General features: G+C 37.2%; 1 protein-coding gene across 1 annotated transcript in view; it reads left to right on the top strand.

Annotated features, from left to right (window-relative positions):
- Positions 1-22,039, top strand: part of Mcm6 (minichromosome maintenance 6) — a 144,174-nt gene that overhangs the window by 64,277 nt on the left and 57,858 nt on the right. The window contains exons 9-11 of the mRNA XM_090388414.1: positions 119-260; positions 14,289-14,430; positions 19,692-19,799. Of these exons, the coding sequence (XP_090244540.1) occupies positions 119-260; positions 14,289-14,430; positions 19,692-19,799 (392 nt within the window). The remainder of the gene's footprint in view (positions 1-118; positions 261-14,288; positions 14,431-19,691; positions 19,800-22,039) is intronic.

A 22,039-nucleotide genomic window follows, 5' to 3' on the forward strand; every position in this document is an offset into this window, starting at 1 on the left:
TTCTGAATAGTAGTCTAAATTCAGCCAACATACACTCTGTAGAACAATTTAAATCACTAAACTGATCTTATTTGACACCTTCATGAGTATAGGAAATTTGACAGTAGTTAATTTTCAGGAAATGATGAAGTAAAAAGGGGGATTTTACTTATGCTATTTGGAGGGGTTCCAAAAACTACATTGGAAGGCACTACGCTGAGAGGTGATATCAATGTTTGCATCGTAGGAGATCCTAGTACAGCGAAGAGTCAGTTTCTAAAGTAAGTGAGATTAAAACACTAAAATTTTAAACTGAATATAGAAAAAAAAAAAAAATAGTTATGACAATCTTATAATATTTACTACAGTAAAACCACTTACATTCAGTAGCATTGGGACTTATCCCTTACTGAAGTTTTAAAAATAAAAATTTTTGACAACTAAATGTTGTACTGTTCCTCTTTATTTGCCAACAGTAATATTCCTGATGGTGCAATTTGCTGACAGTGTATTGTTTACTGGACCAGTACAATTTCCTGATAGTACATTTTCTGGACCTTAGTGCTCCTGATTATACATTTTATTTCCCATTTGCTAATTTCTGTTGATTAACTTTGCTTTTGTCCTGGAAAATTACTTTCTTTCTGGGCTTGCACCCATGATTTTTCTCTGAATAGAGGTGGGATCAGAGCTTCTGCCTTGATATAGAAAATATCATTTCTTTTTGGATTGGCATACATGGGAATTTACTATGAATTCATGTTAAAATTATTGGCTTACCATCACCACATAAATCATCATCATCTGTCATTGTTCCGCTATTCCACAGGTCGACGTATGAAGCCTCGCTGCCATGCCCTGTCCGTGTACTTCTCTCTATCTTTGATTTCACTCCAGTTTCCTCCTCTCTTAATGACATGTCTTTATCATGTCTTGCCATCTCATTCTTGGTCTTTTGTTCCTTAATTGTAAATCAAACATTCTTGGCAAACGCCTCTCTTTCATCCTCTTTACATGTCCGAACCATTTCAGACGGGACCTTTCAATCCTGTCCTGGAGTTTTTCAACCTGAATTCTGTTCCTAATCACATCATTCCTGATTTTGTTATGTCTTGTCTTTTCGACTATGCTCACAAATCTCATTTCTGCCCCCTGAATTCTGCTTTCATCCTTTTTCCTCATAGTCCAAGTTTCAGATGCATACGTCAGAATTGGTACTTAATAGGCCTGATATATAGCCTTCTTACACTTCAGTGGTATATTCCTGTTCCAGATCAGATCTCTTGTCTGCCTATAGAAATTCCCGCTCGCTTGTATCCTTCTACTTATTTCTTTGTCTATCACTCCAGTCTTTGTAATGGTGCTTCCTAGATACTTGAAGTTAACCATTTTTAGCTCTTTCCCTTCCATTGTAATGTATCTGTCAAGCTCGCCACTCCTATTTAGAACCATTACTTCACTCTTCTCCTGACTGAAAACCAGTCCAAATTCATTGGCCCATATATCAACTTGCCATTGCACTTGTTCCCTGCTCTCTCCCCGTATGCAGAGGTCATCTGCAAAGAGCATGACTTTCATCTGGTCCTGTCCAAGTTGTTCCACCACTCTACATTGCACATCATTCATGACAGCTATGAATAGTAGTGGTGACAGGACGCCTCCTTGCCTCAAACCTGATGTTATTTGAAACTCTCTGTCAACCCCATCATTGTTCTTACTTTGCTCACTGTATTGTTGCACATATTCTCAGTTCTTTCCACAAGATGTTCCTCTATCCCCAAGTTTCTCAAAACCTCCCACACTTTCTCTTTACAGCATCAAATGCTTTCTTTATATCCAAAAATGCCATCCATAATTCTTTATCGTGTTCATAACACTTTTCCATCAGTTGTCTGATGCAAAAAATTAGATCCACCGTCAATCTGCCTGGCCTAAAGCCATACTGTTCCTCGGCCATCCTATTTTCAATCATTCCTCTTATCTTCCACTCTAACACTCTCTCATACAGCTTACTCACATGTGATGTCAGTGTGATGCCTCTATAATTGGAACACTTTTTCCTGTTTCCCTTCTTGAACAATGGGATGATCAAGTCTTCTTTCCAGTCCTTCAGCACCTGACTCTCATCCCAGATCTTATGGAACAGTCTGTATGTCCACACTATCTCTCCCTTGCCTGTAGCCTTCAGCATCTCTCCATTTATCTCATCCATACCAGCAGACTTATCTGTCTTAATGTACTTCCATGCCTGTACTACATCATTCCACATCAAGTCTGTCTGCTCTCTCTCCGTATGGTACCTCCGTAGCCAGGTGGGAAGGAGCAGCAGCAGTGCGTAGCACACGCTTCTTGATTAGACCGGGGTTCGAGCCCGTCACCACCAAATACGGAGGATGTGGAAAGGTCAGGGAATGACCACCGCATATCCCGGAGCAATACGGCCTTAGTTTCTAATGCTCCTAAAAACCAAATAACAACAACAACATCTCTCTCCATATTTTCTCTTCCATCCTCTCTTCTATGACCAACCTGCCTTTGTCCCTTTTGCTGGCTGTCCTGCACATTCAACAGATTTTCAAAATACTTTTTCCATGTTTCTCTTATCTCTTCATCCTTGGTTATTAGGTTCACATTCTCATCCATCAAGTATTTGCTCTGTTCACCATATCTTCTTCTATTCCTCACCATACCATACAGCGTATTTTTATTACTATCAATATCCCATTGTAGAGTTTCACTCCATTCTTCCAACCACAGTCTTCTCTTCTCTCCTCGCTAACTATCCTCTTAGCCTCTCTCTTCACAGTTTCATATCTATCTTTATTCTCATCATTTCTGTTCTGAAAGTAGGTCCTGAATGCATTATTCTTGATTTTCACAGTCTCTATCGTTCCACCATGGGGTTTCTTTCCATCTCCTTCTATTGCTTGTCCTTCCACAAACCTGCTCCGTCTGTCCTACTATACAGTCTTTGAATGCTTTCCATTCTGATTCCACACTGTTCATCACTGTCTTAGGTACAACCTTCCTGAACTCTTCTCTCTGAACATCGTCCCTTTTTCCTCTTCTTTAAACTTCCACACCCTTAGTTTTCTCTCTCTTGTTATTTTGATCCTCCTCAATTTAGGGAATCTTAGAACTCCAACAACTAACCTGTGATCACTACCCAAGGAGACACTAGGAATGACCTTGACGTCCGCTAGGCTTCGTCTTCTATGCCGCTCTTTATCCATGAGTATATAGTCAAGAAGGGATTCCTGATGACCGTCCCAACTGTATCTTGTCACTTTGTGACTCTTTCTCTTCTTGAACCAGATAAATACTGAGTAAAATTACTTGTGTGTTATTTCTAAGTAATAATTATAAAAGTGGTCCACTTAACTCAACAACTGTGCACACAATTATGATAACATTTTGAACCTGCTCTGGGATTCATTTTTGAGCCTAAAAAGTTCAGCAAATGCTTCTACTCAGCAACTAGAACCCCACAATACTGTATTGCAGTAGAGTATTACAATGTTGCAGGTGTTTAGCTGTGGATTGGAAGTGTTTCTGAACACTTCCAATATAATAATGGTAAAATAATGGAGTCACTGGTTAAAGATGCATTTCAGGTTCATCTAGACAAGACTGCAGCAATAATTCAGACAAAGCATGGGTTTGTTAAGGGAAAGTCTTGTCTGACAAATTTGATAGGATATTATGATGTGGTTACAAAGGAACTGGATTCAAAAAAAATAATTTTAATATCATATATTTGGATTTCAGGAAAACTTTTGACACTGTTGCACATGGAAGACTATTGTACAAATTGGAGCAGAATGGTATTAAGGGTAAGTTGCTACAATGGATAAAAGGATGGTTGAGTGGGAGAAGACAGAGGGTGGTAATCAATGGGTGCTGCTCTTCGTGGACTAATGTTATTAGCAAGTTCATGGGGTGTTGTCAATGATATATAGGAATTTTGCTAGCAGGGAAAAGGAGGTGATTGTCCCTCTGTATAAGGCAATGGTCAGGCCACGCCTTGAGTACTGCGTACAGGTCTGGAAGCCTCATTTTAGGAAGGATGTAGATTTACTTGAGCGTGTACAGAGAAGGGCAACAAGATTGGTGAGGGGAATGAAGGGATCCTCTTACCAAGAGAAGCTTAAGCTCTGCAAATTGCAGTGGCTGGCGACTAGGCACCTGCACGGTGATCTGATTGAGGTGTATAAGACCTTGAATGGGTTGAGCATGCTGAATTCTGATGGGATCCTTCCACCTGTTCAGATTACGAACCTAAGGGGGCATAAATTCAAATTAAGAAAAGACATATGTAGAATAGATGTGTGCGGAAATTTGCCTTTAGCCAGTGGGTGGTTAATTGCTGGAACAAACTTCCATCTGTCGTGGAAGTTGATAGGTAAAATAATTTTAAGGAGGAACTGGACAGGCATTTGGAGGGAATAGTGTGTGTGTGTGTTTTTTTTTTTTTTTTTTTTTTTTTTTTGGCTGATGCTGCATAAGCTCATACACTTGCTTTCTTGCATCACATGCCACTACTACTGCTACTTCAAATTCGCAGTCTAGACTTGAAAATGATCTGTAGTGGGTTCAAAACATCATAATTGTGTGCAGAATTGTTGAGTTAATTAAACCTTTTTAAAATGATTATTTAGAACCAATAAACAAAGAATTTTACTCAATATTTATGTGGTGAGAAGTGTTTAATTTTTAACTTTAGTTCGTCGAAGGTTTTTTTTATTATTAAATATTTTTAATAATAAAAAAGAGAGGGAGTTCAAACCCAGCAGCCACACTCCCTGGGTGCACCCCTGTTTTTTTCCACAGACATGCTATTATTCAAGCTCATTACAGTGATGTGATTTATTAATAATAAAATAAATTTCTGTTTATTCTTTAAGCAGCTAAGGGCAAATTAGTTTACTATAAATTGTAGAACAAATATGGTGAGATTACTATAGTAGTAGTATGATAAGTGATCATACTCCTTTATTTTTATTTACAAATATTGGTGTGTTTTGGATGATTGGGAATCACTCAATAATGAAAAGTTCTGTTGGTCCTAGGAATGTTTTAAGTGTTCAACTCCACAATCCCTACAGAAAGCTTTATTAATATTTGAAACAGGTGTAGAATTTCAGGACTTATGACTTATTTTGAATATTCATGCAAAACTTTGCACCACATTTCATTCAATAGGTTAACTTCTTTCCCCTGTGCACCCATCTCACTAATGCCTCTGTGGTTGCAAGACTCACCCCTGTGGGTATTTTCTTATGGAATGTTAGTTCTGAATGACAGAATGCGCTGAAGAAATCGAGGAATATTGACAAAATGAAATGGTATATCTCTCAGGTTCATTCAGAGAACTTACAGTAGATGGACAAAAACGACTTGTGCCAAAAAATTTACAGAATTGTAGCAGGAAGACTCCAGGATTGTGTGAACAGCAGTGGTTGCAATACGAACTCCTATGGGATTAACTTCCCCATAATTATACATGTATAAAGTGAAATTTAAAAAAATATAGGTAACCCACATATAACACAGTTATTAGGTTCCTGTAAAATGTTGTGTTGTGCGAAACCGTGTTATACAAGACTAAGAAAAAGTACAAAAAGGGGGGTTATGTTCCAAAAGCTAACAAAAATACACTATTTCGTTACCAAAACTAACAAAAATGCACCATTCTAGATTTTGTGTATCTTCTGCTCTCTTTAAAAAAATCAGTAATCTGAGTTTGTTTGCTTTTGCTTGATAAATCTTTGTGAATTTCATCGTATGGAACTAAGCATTTTTGAAGCTCCCTTTGAACTTCGGGCTCCTTTCATTCAAGAATCTGCATTCAAAAAAAAAAAAAGATTATAATTGCTCAGCTAACCTTATGCCTTCCCCTTTGCATTTTAGTGTAAAATTTGGAAGTTTAGAATTTTCATCTGTGATATCATCATCTTAATTGATTTGATTTTACCTCCGATGCCATTTGCACCAAATCGCTATGCTGGCTTCTTTTTCTACCAGTAATTCTTGAATGTCTTCAGTAATCATATCTTTTTTTTATATTTTTAGGAGCATTGGCAACTAAGGCCATGTTACTCTGTATATGTTGCTATAAATTGTTGTGTGTGTCCTGATGTCGAATTTCTGTTTTGCTGGACGAAAAACCCGAGTTTTTGTGAGAAAAAAACCATGCTACCCTCGGCTGAGTCCAACTAACTCAGCCACATTGTGAAAAAGACCAATAAAAATTCCTCCCTTCATAACAGGATTTGAAATTGGGTCTTTTTCAGCCAGTGTGGGGAGGAGGGTGATTCTATCAACTGTGCTACCCACGCAGGCTTCAGTAGTCATATCATCAAAACCTTCCTCTCCTACCAATGTAGCAAGTTCTACTATTGCACCGATTCCATTTTCTTCCCGTTCAGTCATATTTACTGAATGAACTGACTCTGGCCATACATTTTTCCACATGCATTTAACATTAATAGTTTTACTTCTTTCAGCGACAAAGCTGATTCTGATACAGTGCACGATTGAGAAATATTTCCATGCCTCCATTTCTTCAATAGATTCGGAATCAATTTTTTCCAAAATCCATTGTAACAATTTTCTGATGGAACGAGTAATAAAGGTGGATATAATGCCTTGATCTAACGGCTGAATGAAAGAAGTTGTATTAACCCAGTACAACTGTGGTGATAGGAACATAACTTCAAATTTTGGATGACTTAAATCTTTTTGATGGCCTGGTGTTGCTATCCAATAGTAATAAAACTTTGAAATCTAGATTTTTCCACAAGTTCAACAAGTAGAAGTTCAATAGCACAGAATGTAACACAGTAATTTCCCAACAAAATAAAATACAGGGATTTCTCAATATTTTTTTTTTTTTTTTTTGACTAGCGAGTCAATAGCGGGGATTCGAAAAGAGTGGAAATGTTGAAAAATTACATTCAACATAATAGCAGGGTTCCCCCCCACACAAAAGCTCAAAAATATCCTGTTATGCGAGGTTTACCGAAATTCTCTAACAGTGTTATATCAGTATCATGTTGTGCGATTTTGTACTATATTGTACCCTGTTTCCGCAATTTATCAATCGTGTTGTAGAAGTACTGTGTTATACACCTGAGCTGTTTTATATTCACTGAGTTTCACTTTCAAATAAAACTGTTCATGTTGTGTATTTAGTATCACTTTCCACTCTAGAAGCTGACATCTCTTACAGATAGCACAGTGAATACAATAGTTATTCTTTTAATTATATGTCGATCCCACACCAAAATCGCAAATCTGTAAAAAGATAATTTTGAGAAAAATGCATTTAAAGATTCTTTGACTTTAGAAAAATCAAGTTTTGAAGTTATTTAACTAAATGTTGTTTTATAAGTACTGTCCAAAGATGCTGTTTTTAATCTATTTGGTAATTTAAGATTGCCATTATGTGGGGACTTAAAAAGCACTTTCATTGTTTTGGTGTTGTATGTCAAATTCATAACGAATTGAAAAAGTGAAAAAAAAATTTTGAACACATTTTAGTCAGAAATGAATGATTTATTAATAAAATGAGGTTAGAATAACATATACATCTAAATAAATTAAACATACATTAATAACACAGGTTTAATTACAATAACATACAAGTTGGTATAAATTAATTTTCAATATTGTCTTCATATTCAGATTCTTCGCTTAAATTTGGTGCTGGTAATATCCCTTATATTTAATTTTAAAGAGAATTTGTGATACTCCTTTGGTATTGTCAAATCTTGGCACATTTTCATTAAATCTTGAGGCTTTGCTTGAGATATACAAAGTTCCTCATTATAGACTTTGGGAAGGTTGGGTTGCTCATTGCTGGATCTTCCTTTAAGTCTTCTTAGGTTTACTGTTATAAATTTATCTTTGTGGTTTGTTTTGTAAAACATTGTGACTTGCTCATTCTGTCCTTCTTTGGAATTCAAGGCAGCAGAATTTTCTCCAAAGAACAGTGCCTTTAAGTTGTTTGGCAAGTAAAATCACAAAAGTCATCGCATTGTATGTTATTTACACAGTATGGTATAAGTTTTAATCTTGTGCCTCTAATTATTTGGGCCCATCCCTCAGGGACATACATGGGTACATACTTGGCTTTTCTCTAAACTTTAGAGTGCATTGAGTTATACTCCATTTCTGAATAGCCTGGCTAAAAAAATGCATATCTAACAGTTTTTAAACTGGGGATAATTTTTAAAAAGTACATACACATCAAAGCCATAAGTGATGAGTCACTATTGTCATCGCAGGGTACATAATTTTTATCGTTGTCTGAAACTTCAAAGTAATTCAAGGGATCACAATCTTCACCTTCCAAATCAGATTCCATTTGAAGTGAGGAAAACTGTGCAAGAATTTTTCACATTCTTGTACTCATGCTGACCGGGCTAGCCAGGTGGGTAAAGTGCCTGCCTGGCAACCCAAAGGTCGTGTGTGTATACTGGTTCAGGGTGGTTCCCAGGCAAATGCCCATCTCCACCTAAATCATTTAAAACAGAAAATCTGTAAAGTGGACCTGATAAATAAAAAGATAGCTAAGAAATAAGAAGACAAAACATATTTTTGAAAAGAGAAATAAAGTAAAAAAAAAAAAAAATTTTTAAGTTAAGTTAAGTTCATAATCTAAGCTAAGTTAAGTGTATAAACAAGAAATTTTGAATAGGAAAGAATAAAAGTAAATATAAGAGAGATGTTTGTGAGTATAGTATGTTTTTTATGTCAGGTCACTTTGCCATCAGAAAGCAGCTGAACTCTTCAACTGCAATCTGATGCCCGTCCCTGGCACGTGGAGCCGGACCTGGTTCTGTCTTTAAAAGCTGAAGCGCCAAAGCACAATTAAACACTCAACAGAGAGAGTGCTAGATAGACTGTTGAGTGCCAGCTGTCCAGCCTTGGGCCGCCCAAACCCAAGAACTGAACAACAGCCGAACAAAAAAAAAAAAAAAAAAAAAACCACTTAAGTGGTCCATGCCCAAAGGTCGCGGGTTCGAATCCCGCCTCAGGCTTGGATCAGAGTACTGCAAAAAAAAATCTTGGGAGGTGCATTATGGCCATAGAAGCTGATGCGCCAACAACTAACTAAAACAAAAAAAAAACTTGTACTCATTATTCCAAATTTTACTTTTGACCACAAAAATGAGATGTTACAGTAATACTGATTGGCAAACTGTGACAAACAAAACTCATACATGTAACAGCATGCATGAGCTGACCTATCCCCACCCTACTGTACATGCCAAAATCCTGAAAGTGCTACTTTGTCAAATTGCTCTGTCAGTATTTACCCTGCCAAACTAACGAAACTGCCACATTCATGAATCTGCATGGTGAAAAGGGTTTTTTTCACAGATAAGTGAAAATGCATGTAACATTTTCAACCACTTGGCCTTGAAATACACATACAAGCTGGCAGGGTGTAGTTGATCAAGACACAAATTCAAGAATGCATTTAGGTAAAAAGTGCCAAATTTGCACATTCGTGGTTTTGGTGTGGTGTCGATGATATGAAAAAGGACTGATTTCATTCCAATGTGGACAGGAAGTGCTTTTATGTATTATTTTCACTTTGCTGAGTTGGTCAGTCTCAAAAAAGAGTTATGTGATTTTTTTTTCTTACAGAAATATGAGTTTCTCATCCAGCAAAGTAGACAGACTAACCAAGGAATACATGCAATTGCAAATAACCAACCAGAAGCAAACTAGTTCCTACTCACTTTATCAATCATACATTTCCACACAAGCATACACTGCCCTGCCATTAATATTTGGACACCTACGTATGTAAATAATCTTTATTTTTTACAAGAAAACTGAAAATGTGTGCTGAAGTCTTTAGTTTTTATGACAGCCTCTAGTCTCTGTGGAAAACTCTCCACTTTCCAAAAAACTTTTCCAGTTTTTTGGAAGACATTTACAAAAAGTTCTATTTTTTTGGGTAGTTTCTCCTCACACACAATTCAATTCATCCCAGAGATTCTCTGTAGGATTGAGGTCAGAGCTCTAGGCTAGCCCATCTACTTTTCATTATTCATGTCATCAAACCAGTCTGTCACGATGTGAGCAGTATAACATCAAACATTGTTCTGCTGAGACAGGTATGTTTCTTCTCTGATTGTCCACCACAACAAGATAACATATTGTCTAGGATGTCTAAATAGACCTCAGCAATCACGTTTTTGTCTGAAACAACCAATGATCCCAGGCCAAACCATGAAAATCAGTCCCAGACCATCACAATATCTATGCCAAACTTCATTGTTGGGACAATACATTCCAGTAGGTAGCTTTCTCCAGGCGTCTGCTAAATGCAGGCGTAACTGTCAGACTGGTACACCATGTACCCTGACTCGTCACTCCAAAGCACAGCTTTACATTGGTCTGCAGTTCAAGAATGGCAGAACTTACACTAAACTAGACAGCATCTGGTATTAATGGCTTCTGTACAGCCGCACGATCATGGTAACCCATTCATACAATGTCCTGTGCACTACCAATGCTGCATTTGGTCCCAGTCTCACTAAGGGGGCATGTGTGTATGTGATGCAGCAACATCGACCTGCATTTTTTTTTTTTTAGTGGATGATTTTTTGTAGGGCTCTCCTGTCACGTTTCATCAGATTTGGGTGTTTTCTGGGTCATTTCATGATGGTTTCAGCACCAGTCTGCTTTCATTTGCAGATCGTGTCACTGATCACTGACCTAGGAATTTTCACCGCCATTGAAATGTCACATACACACATTTGAATGGCACATTGCTTATGTGGCACCCTAGTATCATTCCATGCTGTACGTCTCTTAACTCCAGTTATTGTGGCATTTGGTTCACAGCCATGCTACTGTCTTCTACTTCATACTACTGTATGAGCATATTTATAGTTGTGTTTGACTCATGGTGCTTGGTTAGTTAGTGCAGTGTATATGATGGGCAGTGCTAGATTTAGGTAGTCTGGAGCTCTGGCTCACATATTTTTATAGACCCTAAAAATAAGGTTGTGGTGCTCTACACCAACAGTAATTGTGCTGTTCCTGGATCCTCTGCAGCCTTGGGACTTTGGCGCAACCTTGTCACTACACTTCAATAAATCTAGCCTTGATAACGGGACATGACTCCTCTATTGTACAAGACCTTGTACAAACACACATTGATATATGAAAATAAGATTATCTGTTTAACACATTTGAATTATAACAAATCAAATGTAGAAAATAATTAAAAATTTTTTTTGTTTCTTCAGTTATGTGTCCTCTGCAGTACAGGAGAATTTTTCTTTTGCTCACCATAGTATTCTTGGAACTGAAATATCCAGCTGCTAGTGGATTTATTGGGAATAATTTAATTACCTCTCTTATTTTTTCACTCTTTGTTGTTATTACAATATCTTATGCAAAAGCACTTTGTAATACTGTGTAGGATCTTATGTAATTTCTCATCTTTCCCCTACCGGCCTGAAGATGGGGTTCAGTAGAACCTCGAAACATGCCAATATTTTAAGCATAGATTAATGTGGTAACACTTCACTTTAATTTTAAAATACATTATGTGGTATAGTAATGTACTTAGTTGTTGAAGGGGACAATACACCGTTAGTCAGAAGTATGGATTAAATGACAACTAAGTTGTTTAATCAATACATATTGATTAAATGACTTAGTTGACTAACCATATATTGTCCCCTTTCCATGCAATTAATACAAAAATGAACATTTATGCAAATACATCAGAGTGTCTTTATGTCATGAACATTTTGCGGTTTTTCTTTTATATGAGGTGTGGCTATGAAGTTCCTGGACTAGTGTAATAAAAAGAATGAAAAGTTGAAGGAACTCAAAAATGATTTTATTTTTATATATCAAAGTAATCATCACTTGATTGAATGCACTTACTACACCATTCTAAAAGTTTCTGAAAAGAGTCAAAGAAGGCATGCAAAGAGATGATGTTCAGTTAGGTGGTTACGTTTTTCTTTGTATCCTCAAGGTCCTGAAATCTGTTTCTTTTGAGGGCAGTTTTCACCTTGGGAAGGAGGAAGAAGTTCGCTGGTGCTAGATCAAGAGAGTAGGGTGGATGGTTCATCAAAAATTTCTTCGCCACAAGTATGGAATGTGTGGGGGCATTGTTGTGTGACAAGAACCAGCTACCTTTCTCTCAAAATTTTAGCCTCACTCAGGAAATGCATTTCAATAGTCTTTGAAGTACCTGTATTTAGAATGCATCATCGACTCTCCTTTTTAGGACAGGTTCCTTGTGAATCACACCCTGTTTGTTGAAAAACATGATCAGCATTAACTTGAATCTGGACTTCTGTAAACAAAACTTTTTTGGGCCTTTTTAATGATTTTGAAGTCTACTGCATGCCCTGACACTTTGTCTCTGGGTTGTTCTGAAATATCCAACAGTCATCTCCAATCACAATACAGTTGAGGAAATTAGGTTTGTCTTGACAGTTCTGGATGAAGTCTTTGCATTCCAACACTGTTCTTTGCTTCTGCTTATCCGTGAAGCTGAGGGCACAGGTTTTGCAAAGTCCTTCCTTTTCGTTAAATCTTCAAGGAGAATTTGATGAATCATCTCCGTATTCATATCTAACTCATCAGCCATCATTCTGAGGGTCAAACAATGATCTCTAGCTGCAATTTCCTGAACTTTTGAAATTCTGTCTCATTTGGAGAAGATGATGGGTCATTGCAAACATCCCCACATCTGCCTTTGAACCACTTATACCATTTAAACACACTGGGATGACTTAACATTTCATCACCATAAATAGTTAACATTTCATATGTTTCTATTGCACATTTTCCCAGTTTAAAGGCAAAATTTGATATGCTTTTGTTGCTCCATTGCAAAATTGTGACATGGAATTTTAATGCTACTAACAAAACTGGTTGTTACTTGCAACCTCGTGGAATTTCCATCTCTTGTTGTGGAAGTTGATAACTTCCACAACAAGAGATGGAAATTTGTTCCATTAATCAACCACCCACTGGCTAAAGGCACATTGCCACACATTTATTCTGCAACCATCCTTCCTCAATTTGAATTTGTGACCCTCATGTGTGTGGTCTGAGCAAGAGGAAGAATCCCATCAGCATCGATCTACTCAATCCTTTCAAAGCCTTAAGCACCTCAATCAGATAACCTTGCAGTTGCCTAGTGTCCAGATGCTGCAATTTGCAGAACTGAAGCCTTGCTTGGTAAGAGTGCTCCTTTGTTCCTCTTGCCAATCTCATTGCCCTTCTATGTACTTATTGCAGCAGCTCCACATCCTTTCTAAAATGAGGCCTCCTGTTGAAAGTGTTCTTCCCAGATGCAAGCATGATCTTTTCATCATGTTTGATATACTGTTTGAACAGATATCTTTGAAATTTTGATTCTGTATTGGCTTTTAATTTTTTCAACGAGAGTTGTTCATATCTATTTCTCCTTTTAAGTAGTCCCAAAAATAAAAATCTGGGATTGTGCTGGCCACAGAGTTTTGGAAATCACTAGAGAAAATGACACTGCATTTACTTCTGGTGAGTAACTGAAGTTCTGTTTAACAAATTTAATTAATTTCTGTTAAAGTGAATGTCTCTTCAGTAAAAAAGTGTTTATGTATAGTGCAACACAGAGACAGTTCAAAATGAACTAACCCCCCCCTTTTTTTTTTTACACAAGTCAGTACACTTAGGGGTGCCTCCATAGCCAGGTGGGAAGGAGCAGCAGTGCGTAGCACACGCTTCTTGATTAGACTGGAGTTCGAGCCTATCACCACCAAATATGGAGGATGCGGAAAGGTCAGGGAATGGCTACCGCATATTTCTAGAGCAATATGGCCTTAGTTGCTAATGCTCCTAAAAAAAACAAATAATAACAGTACAATTAGGCTTAATGTGGAGATACAACTATTTTGGTTTTCAGTAGGTCTATTTCCCTTCCACTTTTCCCTCTTTTCTTTTAAAATTGAGTTACACCTGTTAGATAACAAATACTACTTATAGATTGCTTTTCTCTTTTCTGGAAATCATTATGAATAGTTTACAAAAAAAAAAATTTAAACACAAATACATTTGTTATAACAAAGGCCACAGACTTTTTGAAAATTTTGTTAAAATAAAGTTGGAGATGGGAGCTGCATTTATAGAAATAATTCAGATATCAGACTAACAGATAGAACCATTTGTGAGCATTGATATAATCATTTCATTAGGTAAGTAAATAGAATTTCCCTCAGTGAATGGTAATTTTATATATAAAAACTAAATTCATTTATTTCATTAATTTCTTTTAGACAAGTTACAGACTTTTCTCCTCGAGCTGTGTACACCAGTGGAAAAGCTTCAACAGCTGCTGGTCTTACAGCAGCTGTAGTTAGAGATGAAGAATCTCAGGAATTTGTAATTGAAGCTGGAGCTCTTATGTTGGCTGATAATGTAAGCTCACAATTCAATATGTATTATATTATTATTATTTTTTTAAATTAAAATTAAGTTACCCTAAGAACATATACGCTGAAAGGACAGAATTCATGGGATACCCAGTTCCTGGGCAACACGACACTGTTACCCCTCTCACTAGTGGATGAACCCATCACTTGGCAGGTATATAGGTACACTGCATTCCTGTAGTTGGAAATTCGATGTCAGTATGGATAAATGTCGTGAGTTAACCGACTTTGAAAGAGGGATGATAGTGGGTGTCCGATGAATGGGTCACTCTATCGCAGAGGTGGTACAGAAGTTGTACTATTCCCATTCGACAGTATCAAGAGTGTATTGTGAATATGCCATTTCTGGAATAACATCTCATTGTGGACAGCACTGTAGGCAGAGAAAGGTGGTGGATGAATGTGGCTGTTGATGTCTGTCTCGCTCAGCCAACTGGAGAGCGACAGTGACACAAATCACCGCCGACTTCAACGAGGGAGGTGCCAGAAATGTCTCCACAAAGACCATCAGGCGATCATTAGTCGCAATAGGTTATGGGAGCTGCCGACCCACCAGTCCCATTGCTAACACCACAACACAGGACTCTATGCCTCCTGGGCGAAAGGACATCGGCACTGGACCTTGGATGATTGGAGATGAGTCTCCTGGTCCGATGAGTCCCATTTCCAGTTATTTAGAGTGGATGGGAGGGTGCATATCTGGTGGAAACCCCATGAAGCTATGCACCCGTCATGTCAACAAGGAACTGTTCAGGCAGGTGAACAGTCAGTAATGGTCTGAGGTGTGTTCAACTGGCACACGTTGGAACCTCTTGTACATCTAGACACATCTCTGACTGGTCTAGGCTGCATGTCCATCCTTGCAGGTCATCGTGCACTCACAGGGCAATGGATTCTTCCAGTAGGACAATGTGCCTCCCTACAGAGCCGTGGTGACTGGAACATGGTTCGAAGAGCATTCAGCAGATTTTACCACCATGGAATGGCCTCCCCGTTCACCAGACATGAACACAGCATCCCAAAGATGCTCCACACCTTGTGGAGCATCTTTGGGATGTTGTGGAAAGATCCGTTTGAACTTTGGATCCTCTACCCAGGAATGTGAGGGAATTATGGACAGCAGTACAGCAAGCATGGATGGAAATACCTGTGGAACACTTTCGTGAACTAGTTGGCTCAATGTCTCGCTGTGTGACTGCCCTTATCTGGGCAAAAGGTGGGCTTACCCATTACTAGGTAGGTATCCTATGATTTCTGTCCACTTAGTGTATTTGATAATACCAGATAGTTTGAAAAGCAGAAGTTACCTTGTAGTAGCTCCTGATTGTTTTTAAATTTCTCTAAGAAATTAATGTAGCTTGATCATCTAACATCAGGAATAGCCAATATAATAATAACCTGACTATCATTTGCAGTGTTCTTTTTGACCCCAACAGTTGACCACACAGCTTAAGTTTTTTAATATGGCACTGCTACAAAGATTGTGAGAACGGAGGTCCCTAGAAAAATCGGTAAAAACCCAAGTTAAAATTATTCGTAAATTTTGTACTTGAAACAGATACTCTGTAGATTTTCCTATACCCAATGCTGCCATAATTATTATTATGTAGCGTTTGAATATTTACACAAGAATAACAAATAAAATATTTTATTTTGCATTTTGTTGCTTAATGCTGACATATCAATCAGTAACATAATATTCAGAGACCTTTTAAAAATTCCCTTGTGCCTTGATGTAGTCTTTCAGCTGAGTCAGCCACTCGTTGATGTTTGCATGCATGATCATGAAGAGATTGGTTGCTACATTCATTAAGACTGATTAAGGCTATTGATAATCTAGTGTCATATATTGTAGAATATATTCTCTAACTATACCCATAGTTTACTATCTAATAAATCCAAATCTGGGCAATTTATAAGGCTCACAAAGCAAAAACCCTTAGGTTTTTGCTTTGTGAGCAGCAGAAGCAGAATCCCTTTGGAATAACTAGTGTTATCGAACAAATATTGTTTCATTTACTGGCTTTACTTCCTTCTCTATAATGTTTTGTTGGTATGGTTTCGCACTTATTATAACATCCTTGTGGAGAACCTGAGATCTTTGAGAATAGGCTCAGTCATTTTATTTAGTAAATTGTTCTTCAGTAGTAAAGCTACTGAAAAAATCTTTGGTAGTAAAGTTTTTTTGTTTTTTTTTTTCATCCAAAAAAAGGATTTTGTTTTGCTTGTTTTTGCATAATCAGTGAACAGTTTAAATCTCAAAAACTCCACAGGAAAGACTATTCCATGCAACTGTTGGAGCTTAGTAGAGAGAATGTTGATGACTTTTCTTGATTGAATTGTGATGATCGATGAATGCTGGGTACATCATTGATCCTGAAACAAAACAGATAAGCAAACAGTGGAAACATTCATCTTCATCAATCCCAAAAAAAGCCTTTATTCTATTGTCTGCCAACAGGGTCATTTTGTTAGTCTTCTGGGATTCTACGGCACCTTCGTAGCCATGTGGGCAGGAGCAGCAGTGCGTAGCACACACTTCTTGATTAGACCGGGGTTCGAGCCCGTGACCACCACGGAAGAAAGATGCAGAAAGTTCTGGGAATGACCACTGCATATCCCCGGAGCAATATGGCCTTAGTTGCTAATGCTCCTAAAAACCAAATAACAAACAAACAAACTGGGATTCTACTCTAAAAGTAGAGTCCCAGAAGACTAACTGGGGAGTACTATATAGTCCTGGAAAAGTTAAGAGAGATTACTAAGTTGAAGAGATATGGAAAGATATCCAGATGTGTCTGGATAGTTTTCCAGCAATTTTTCTGGCAATGCTCCTGCTCACAAGGCTGCTCTTATAGTGGACTTTGTAGTTAGGTGTGGATTTGAAAATCAGCAGCATCCACTTTATTCTCCCAGCCTCTCACCTTCAGACTTCTTCTTCTTCCCTAAAATGAAGAAACCATTACAGGGTTACAGATTTCAGACTGATGAGGAGGTAATTAATGAAGTGGAAGCCTGGTTTATTGCTCAGTTTGAGATATTCTATTAAATATGCCTGAAAGAGCTTATCCATACATGGGAAAAATGTGTAGCTGTAAATGGCAACCACATAGAGAAGGGCAAAATTGTCAGCCAAGTTTCAAATCCCTAATTCAGATATTTCTAAGTGAGGATAAATACGTATTGACTGGCCCTCATATCTTCTTTTACTAGCTTTTTAAAAACCATATAGTTCCACTTGCTTTGTAGAAAATAAAGTGGCTTACCTCTGTCCTCTTTAACAGCAGCAGGTTCAACTTCTGAAATGTGTTTGTGTGACATGTTATCTTTATTAGAATTTCTAGTGTAAAACTTGTTGCTTCTTCCTTCAAATATCTGAATTATACCTGTTAAGGTCATGTAGAAAGGTTTTTATTTTTTTTAAGCCTCGTGTTCTCATATAATGATAATGAAGAAGCAAAAATAGTGCAACAACACAGATTTGTTGAGTATAATTTTTTTTATAAAGAAAAACATTTCACAAATAAAACCTGATACATCTAGCACAGCTATGTGATCTTGAAAAAGAAAATCATTTCAATATCAGAGATTTATCTTTTCTTATTTCTGTTATGCGAATTCAACATTAAAACTTTTGCTGCCTTTACTGAAAATTCATGTCAGTTCATTCATTAAAAATCTTCTTCAGCATTCTGTTTCCAAAATGAACCACTAGGCAACAAATTGTTAAGCACTTTAAACATCTGTGTAATTCTAGAATGTTCTGTCATACATCTTGTGTAAACTATTCCATGTTGTGTTTATTGGCAGCCATTTTGTTTGTTTGCATTAAAGCATCTGTAATGGAGGGAAATAAACATAGATTAACATTATTTTTTTTCTTAAAATACAATAAATGAGGTTACCATTTCAGAGTTCAGAAAAAGCATGATCAGAGGCAGTGTTCTCCCCAGAAAATTTCGCAGCTGGGTGGCATTATGAAGTAGCCAGGTGGGGAAGTATAATACTTTGTAATATTATAAAATTTTCTGTTATTTATAAATGTGACTTAAGCAATCCAGAGCAAAAATTAATTGCAAAATAATTTAACATTACATGCTCCTGTCACATTGACCTCGATCGCATAGTATGTTCGAATTAATATTGATCAAGATCACTGAGCAGTACCATATGGTACCGCGAGAATCACTTAAATTTTAGCCGGGCAGTGCGCCCATTCAATATGTCCTGGGGAGAACACTGAGAGGTAAGTGCATAGCTTATTTGAATAAAATTTGCTCTGCTTTTAGGATGTAAATTAACATTATATTGCAACATTAGCACATGGTAATTAGAACTTTTTTTTTTTTTTTTTTACAAATTATCTTTCAGTGGCATAATTATTATATAAATTATTATTTCAATGTGGAGACTTCTAGACTAGATTTAATTAGATAACAAAAGTTTATATCTTGAGATTTTCCCAAAATTCATTTGATTTGATTTGATTTGAATTAGTCAAAATTAAAAGGTAACTGTTAAAAATTAAAATGTTAATATCCCCTTTGAGAAATGTTCACACTTTTCACATTGGGTTCATAAGAAAAAATTTAAATTGTGGATGAATGTAAACTAGGATGTGACACAGCTTTTGAAGATGATCTTCTGCTCGTCAGAAACTGTTCATGTAAGAAGCATTTGGTACATGTGTGCATCCATTCAGGCATCTTGGAAAACTTGATGTGGTTGTTTTCAGATTTGTAAGAATTTATTAGGCAAGCAAACATTAAAAATATGGAAATCTAAATCTGGTAACTAAATATAGCAAGTTTTCTCACAATTCCCAAACAACTGAATGCACACATTATGGTTATCAAAAATTTTTCTCATGAAACCTTATCAGCCTCTTAGACTAGCTGAGGACAACCTCCCAAAACTTTGTTATGGCATCTGTTTTTTAGCCTTTCATGGTTAAAATAAATCTTAACTTTCACACATTAGAACAATTTGTGTGGGGGAGGCTGTGCAATGATTTTCAAGTAGTGTTGGTTCATTCCACCATTAAAGTGGATCCCAGGAAGAATTAAAAATTCATGGAGTTCTGAGATGAATTAATCTATACCTCCCACTCCTTAATCAATCACTTTGATTTCTAAAACCGTAATTTTCCTTTAAATTCTAGAAACTTAAAAATATAGGTTACAAATTTTTAGAATTCCCTATACTGTATACAAAAGTTTCTAACATTGAGTATAATTTTGGTTATAGGGTGTTTGTTGTATTGATGAATTTGATAAAATGGATCCCAAAGATCAGGTTGCCATTCATGAAGCTATGGAACAGCAAACTATTTCTATTACCAAAGCAGGAGTAAAGGTAATGTTGTTTACTTAGAAGGTATATTTAACTTGGAAATCACACTGAATTTTGCAGTTCTAAACAGATTTATGGTGTAAAAATAACTGCTCACAGGAGCTTAGAGTCAAACCATTTCGACACTTTTAATGGTAAATTATTTTAAATAACTTTTAGTAATTTGACTAACCATATGTTACTGTCTAAATCTTGTAGCCCTTCCTTTAGCCATGTACAGAATTAAAGCTGAAATAATATTATACATTTGCAGTCTACTTGTATTCCTGGGACTTCGTTTCTCTCGACCCTGGTCATTACCTGTTGCTGTTTTGAAAAACATAAGGTACTATCAAATTGAAATACAAGAAGCAGGAAGCTGTCTTATGATAGGTTTGTGTGCAACATATGCCATCCTTGGCTTAAAGGAAAACCGTATCTCTATGAACTGTTTTTGATTGGAAACCTCGCAGGTTAGCTGCAGTGGGCCATGATTTTCTGTGTTCAGACTGTGAAGCCAGTGAACTCATGCTGGGAAGGTGGGAGGTTTCATGACTATATTTATTCTGTTGTTTCTGTTTGGATTTTTGTTTGCTCTGGTATTCTGCTGAGTTTTGGGATAAAATGTGTCATGAATTGTATTAGTGTGAAATGTATGTTCCTGAAGGTCGTCCTTGGGGGGGGGGGGAAGTGAGTCGAGTTATGTTAATAGTATTTGCCATGTACTGCAAGGAAGCCATACTTTTGCTACACTGAAAAAAAAACAAAAGAAAATCAAATAGATAAGAAAATACAAATTATATGCTTCCCCCCCTCACAGATAGCTGTCCAGTTGACCTTTGAATTTATTCAAACTCTCAGCCTCAACTATCTGCGAGGGCACAACTTGTTCGAACGATCAATGACTTGTTAGCTAAAAGAACACTTCCTACAATCTTATATAAACCTCAACCCCTGTAATTTGAATTTATGGCCCCTAGTTTTGGAATTACGAGGTGTGATCATTTAATTTGCAGATTGGTGCAAAATCAAAATCTAATTGTCATCATCTGAATCTTTTGTGGATGTCTCCTTCTTGAAATACTCTCCCTTGAACTTTACACACTTTCGCCACTGTTGTACCAATGCATTAAATGCTTCTTGCGAGCCATTTTTTGAAAGACTGCGAAGTGCTTCCATCGTGGTTCTGTGACCATTGTCGGATGTGAAACTCTTGCCTTTCAGAGCTTCCTTCAGACTGGAAACAGAAGAAATCACACGGGGCTAAGTCCGGTGAATAAGGGGGGATGTGGCAGAACCTTTGCATCTATGGCAGTGATCACTGCCTGAACAATATTAGCCATATGGGGCCTGGCATTGTCTTGATGGAGAAACCACTTTACACTGGAAAGTTCACTCACACTGGAATATGGCCTTCCTACCAAGACACTCATTACCATATGCTTCATTCATCTCTTTAACTGTTTCCGATGCATTTAAGCCCATCTGACACAATAATGAATCACATATCGCTGTTCAATTTGTATGTCCTACTTGATACTTGCTTCAAAATTATCGTCAGTGACACGTGGCTAAAAAATTCTCTTCACACAACACTAGCTCAACAAGTACTGGAATGCACACACAGTCTGCTCAGTAGCAATCAGGGAAAGCACCTCTAGTGGCAGTTATGGAAAGTTCACGTGGTAAACATAAAATCTTGCACTAGTCCGCGAATTAAATGATCACCCATCATGTTTATAACAGCGAGAATTCCACCTCCATTCATTTTACTAATCCGTTAATCCGTCTGAGCCTTATAAACCTCAATCTGGTCATCCAGCTCTGTAGCCCACATAATCGGAGTCTTTCCTCATATGGTCGTCCTTCTGCCGATCTTCCCATTCGAGTTGCTCGTTTTTGGACCCTTTCAAGGAGCTCAGTCTTTTTTCAGATGAGGTCTCCATACTTGAACACAGTATTCCAAATGTGGTCTTATAATTGCTTTATACAGTGGGATTAAGACCTTATCTCTACAGCATAGCGTTCGATAAATGATCGATAGGGCACCATGGGCTTTCCTGGCTGACTGTTTACACTGTTCAGAAAACTTCATATCTGCCCGTATTGTAACTCCCTGATCGCTTTCCTCCTCCACTGTTTTTAATTCAACTCGAAGTGTCTAATTTATTTGTTAGTTGTTATTCCCCAAGTGTAAGACCTTGAATTTAGCAGCATTAAAACATAACTGCCACTTCTCTGGCCATCCTTGAAGTCTGTTCCAA

Source organism: Mastigoproctus giganteus, chromosome 14 (genome assembly GCF_048544385.1).
Source record: "Mastigoproctus giganteus isolate SK-2022 chromosome 14, ASM4854438v1, whole genome shotgun sequence".
In the NCBI taxonomy this organism is placed as follows: Eukaryota; Metazoa; Arthropoda; class Arachnida; order Uropygi; family Thelyphonidae; genus Mastigoproctus; species Mastigoproctus giganteus.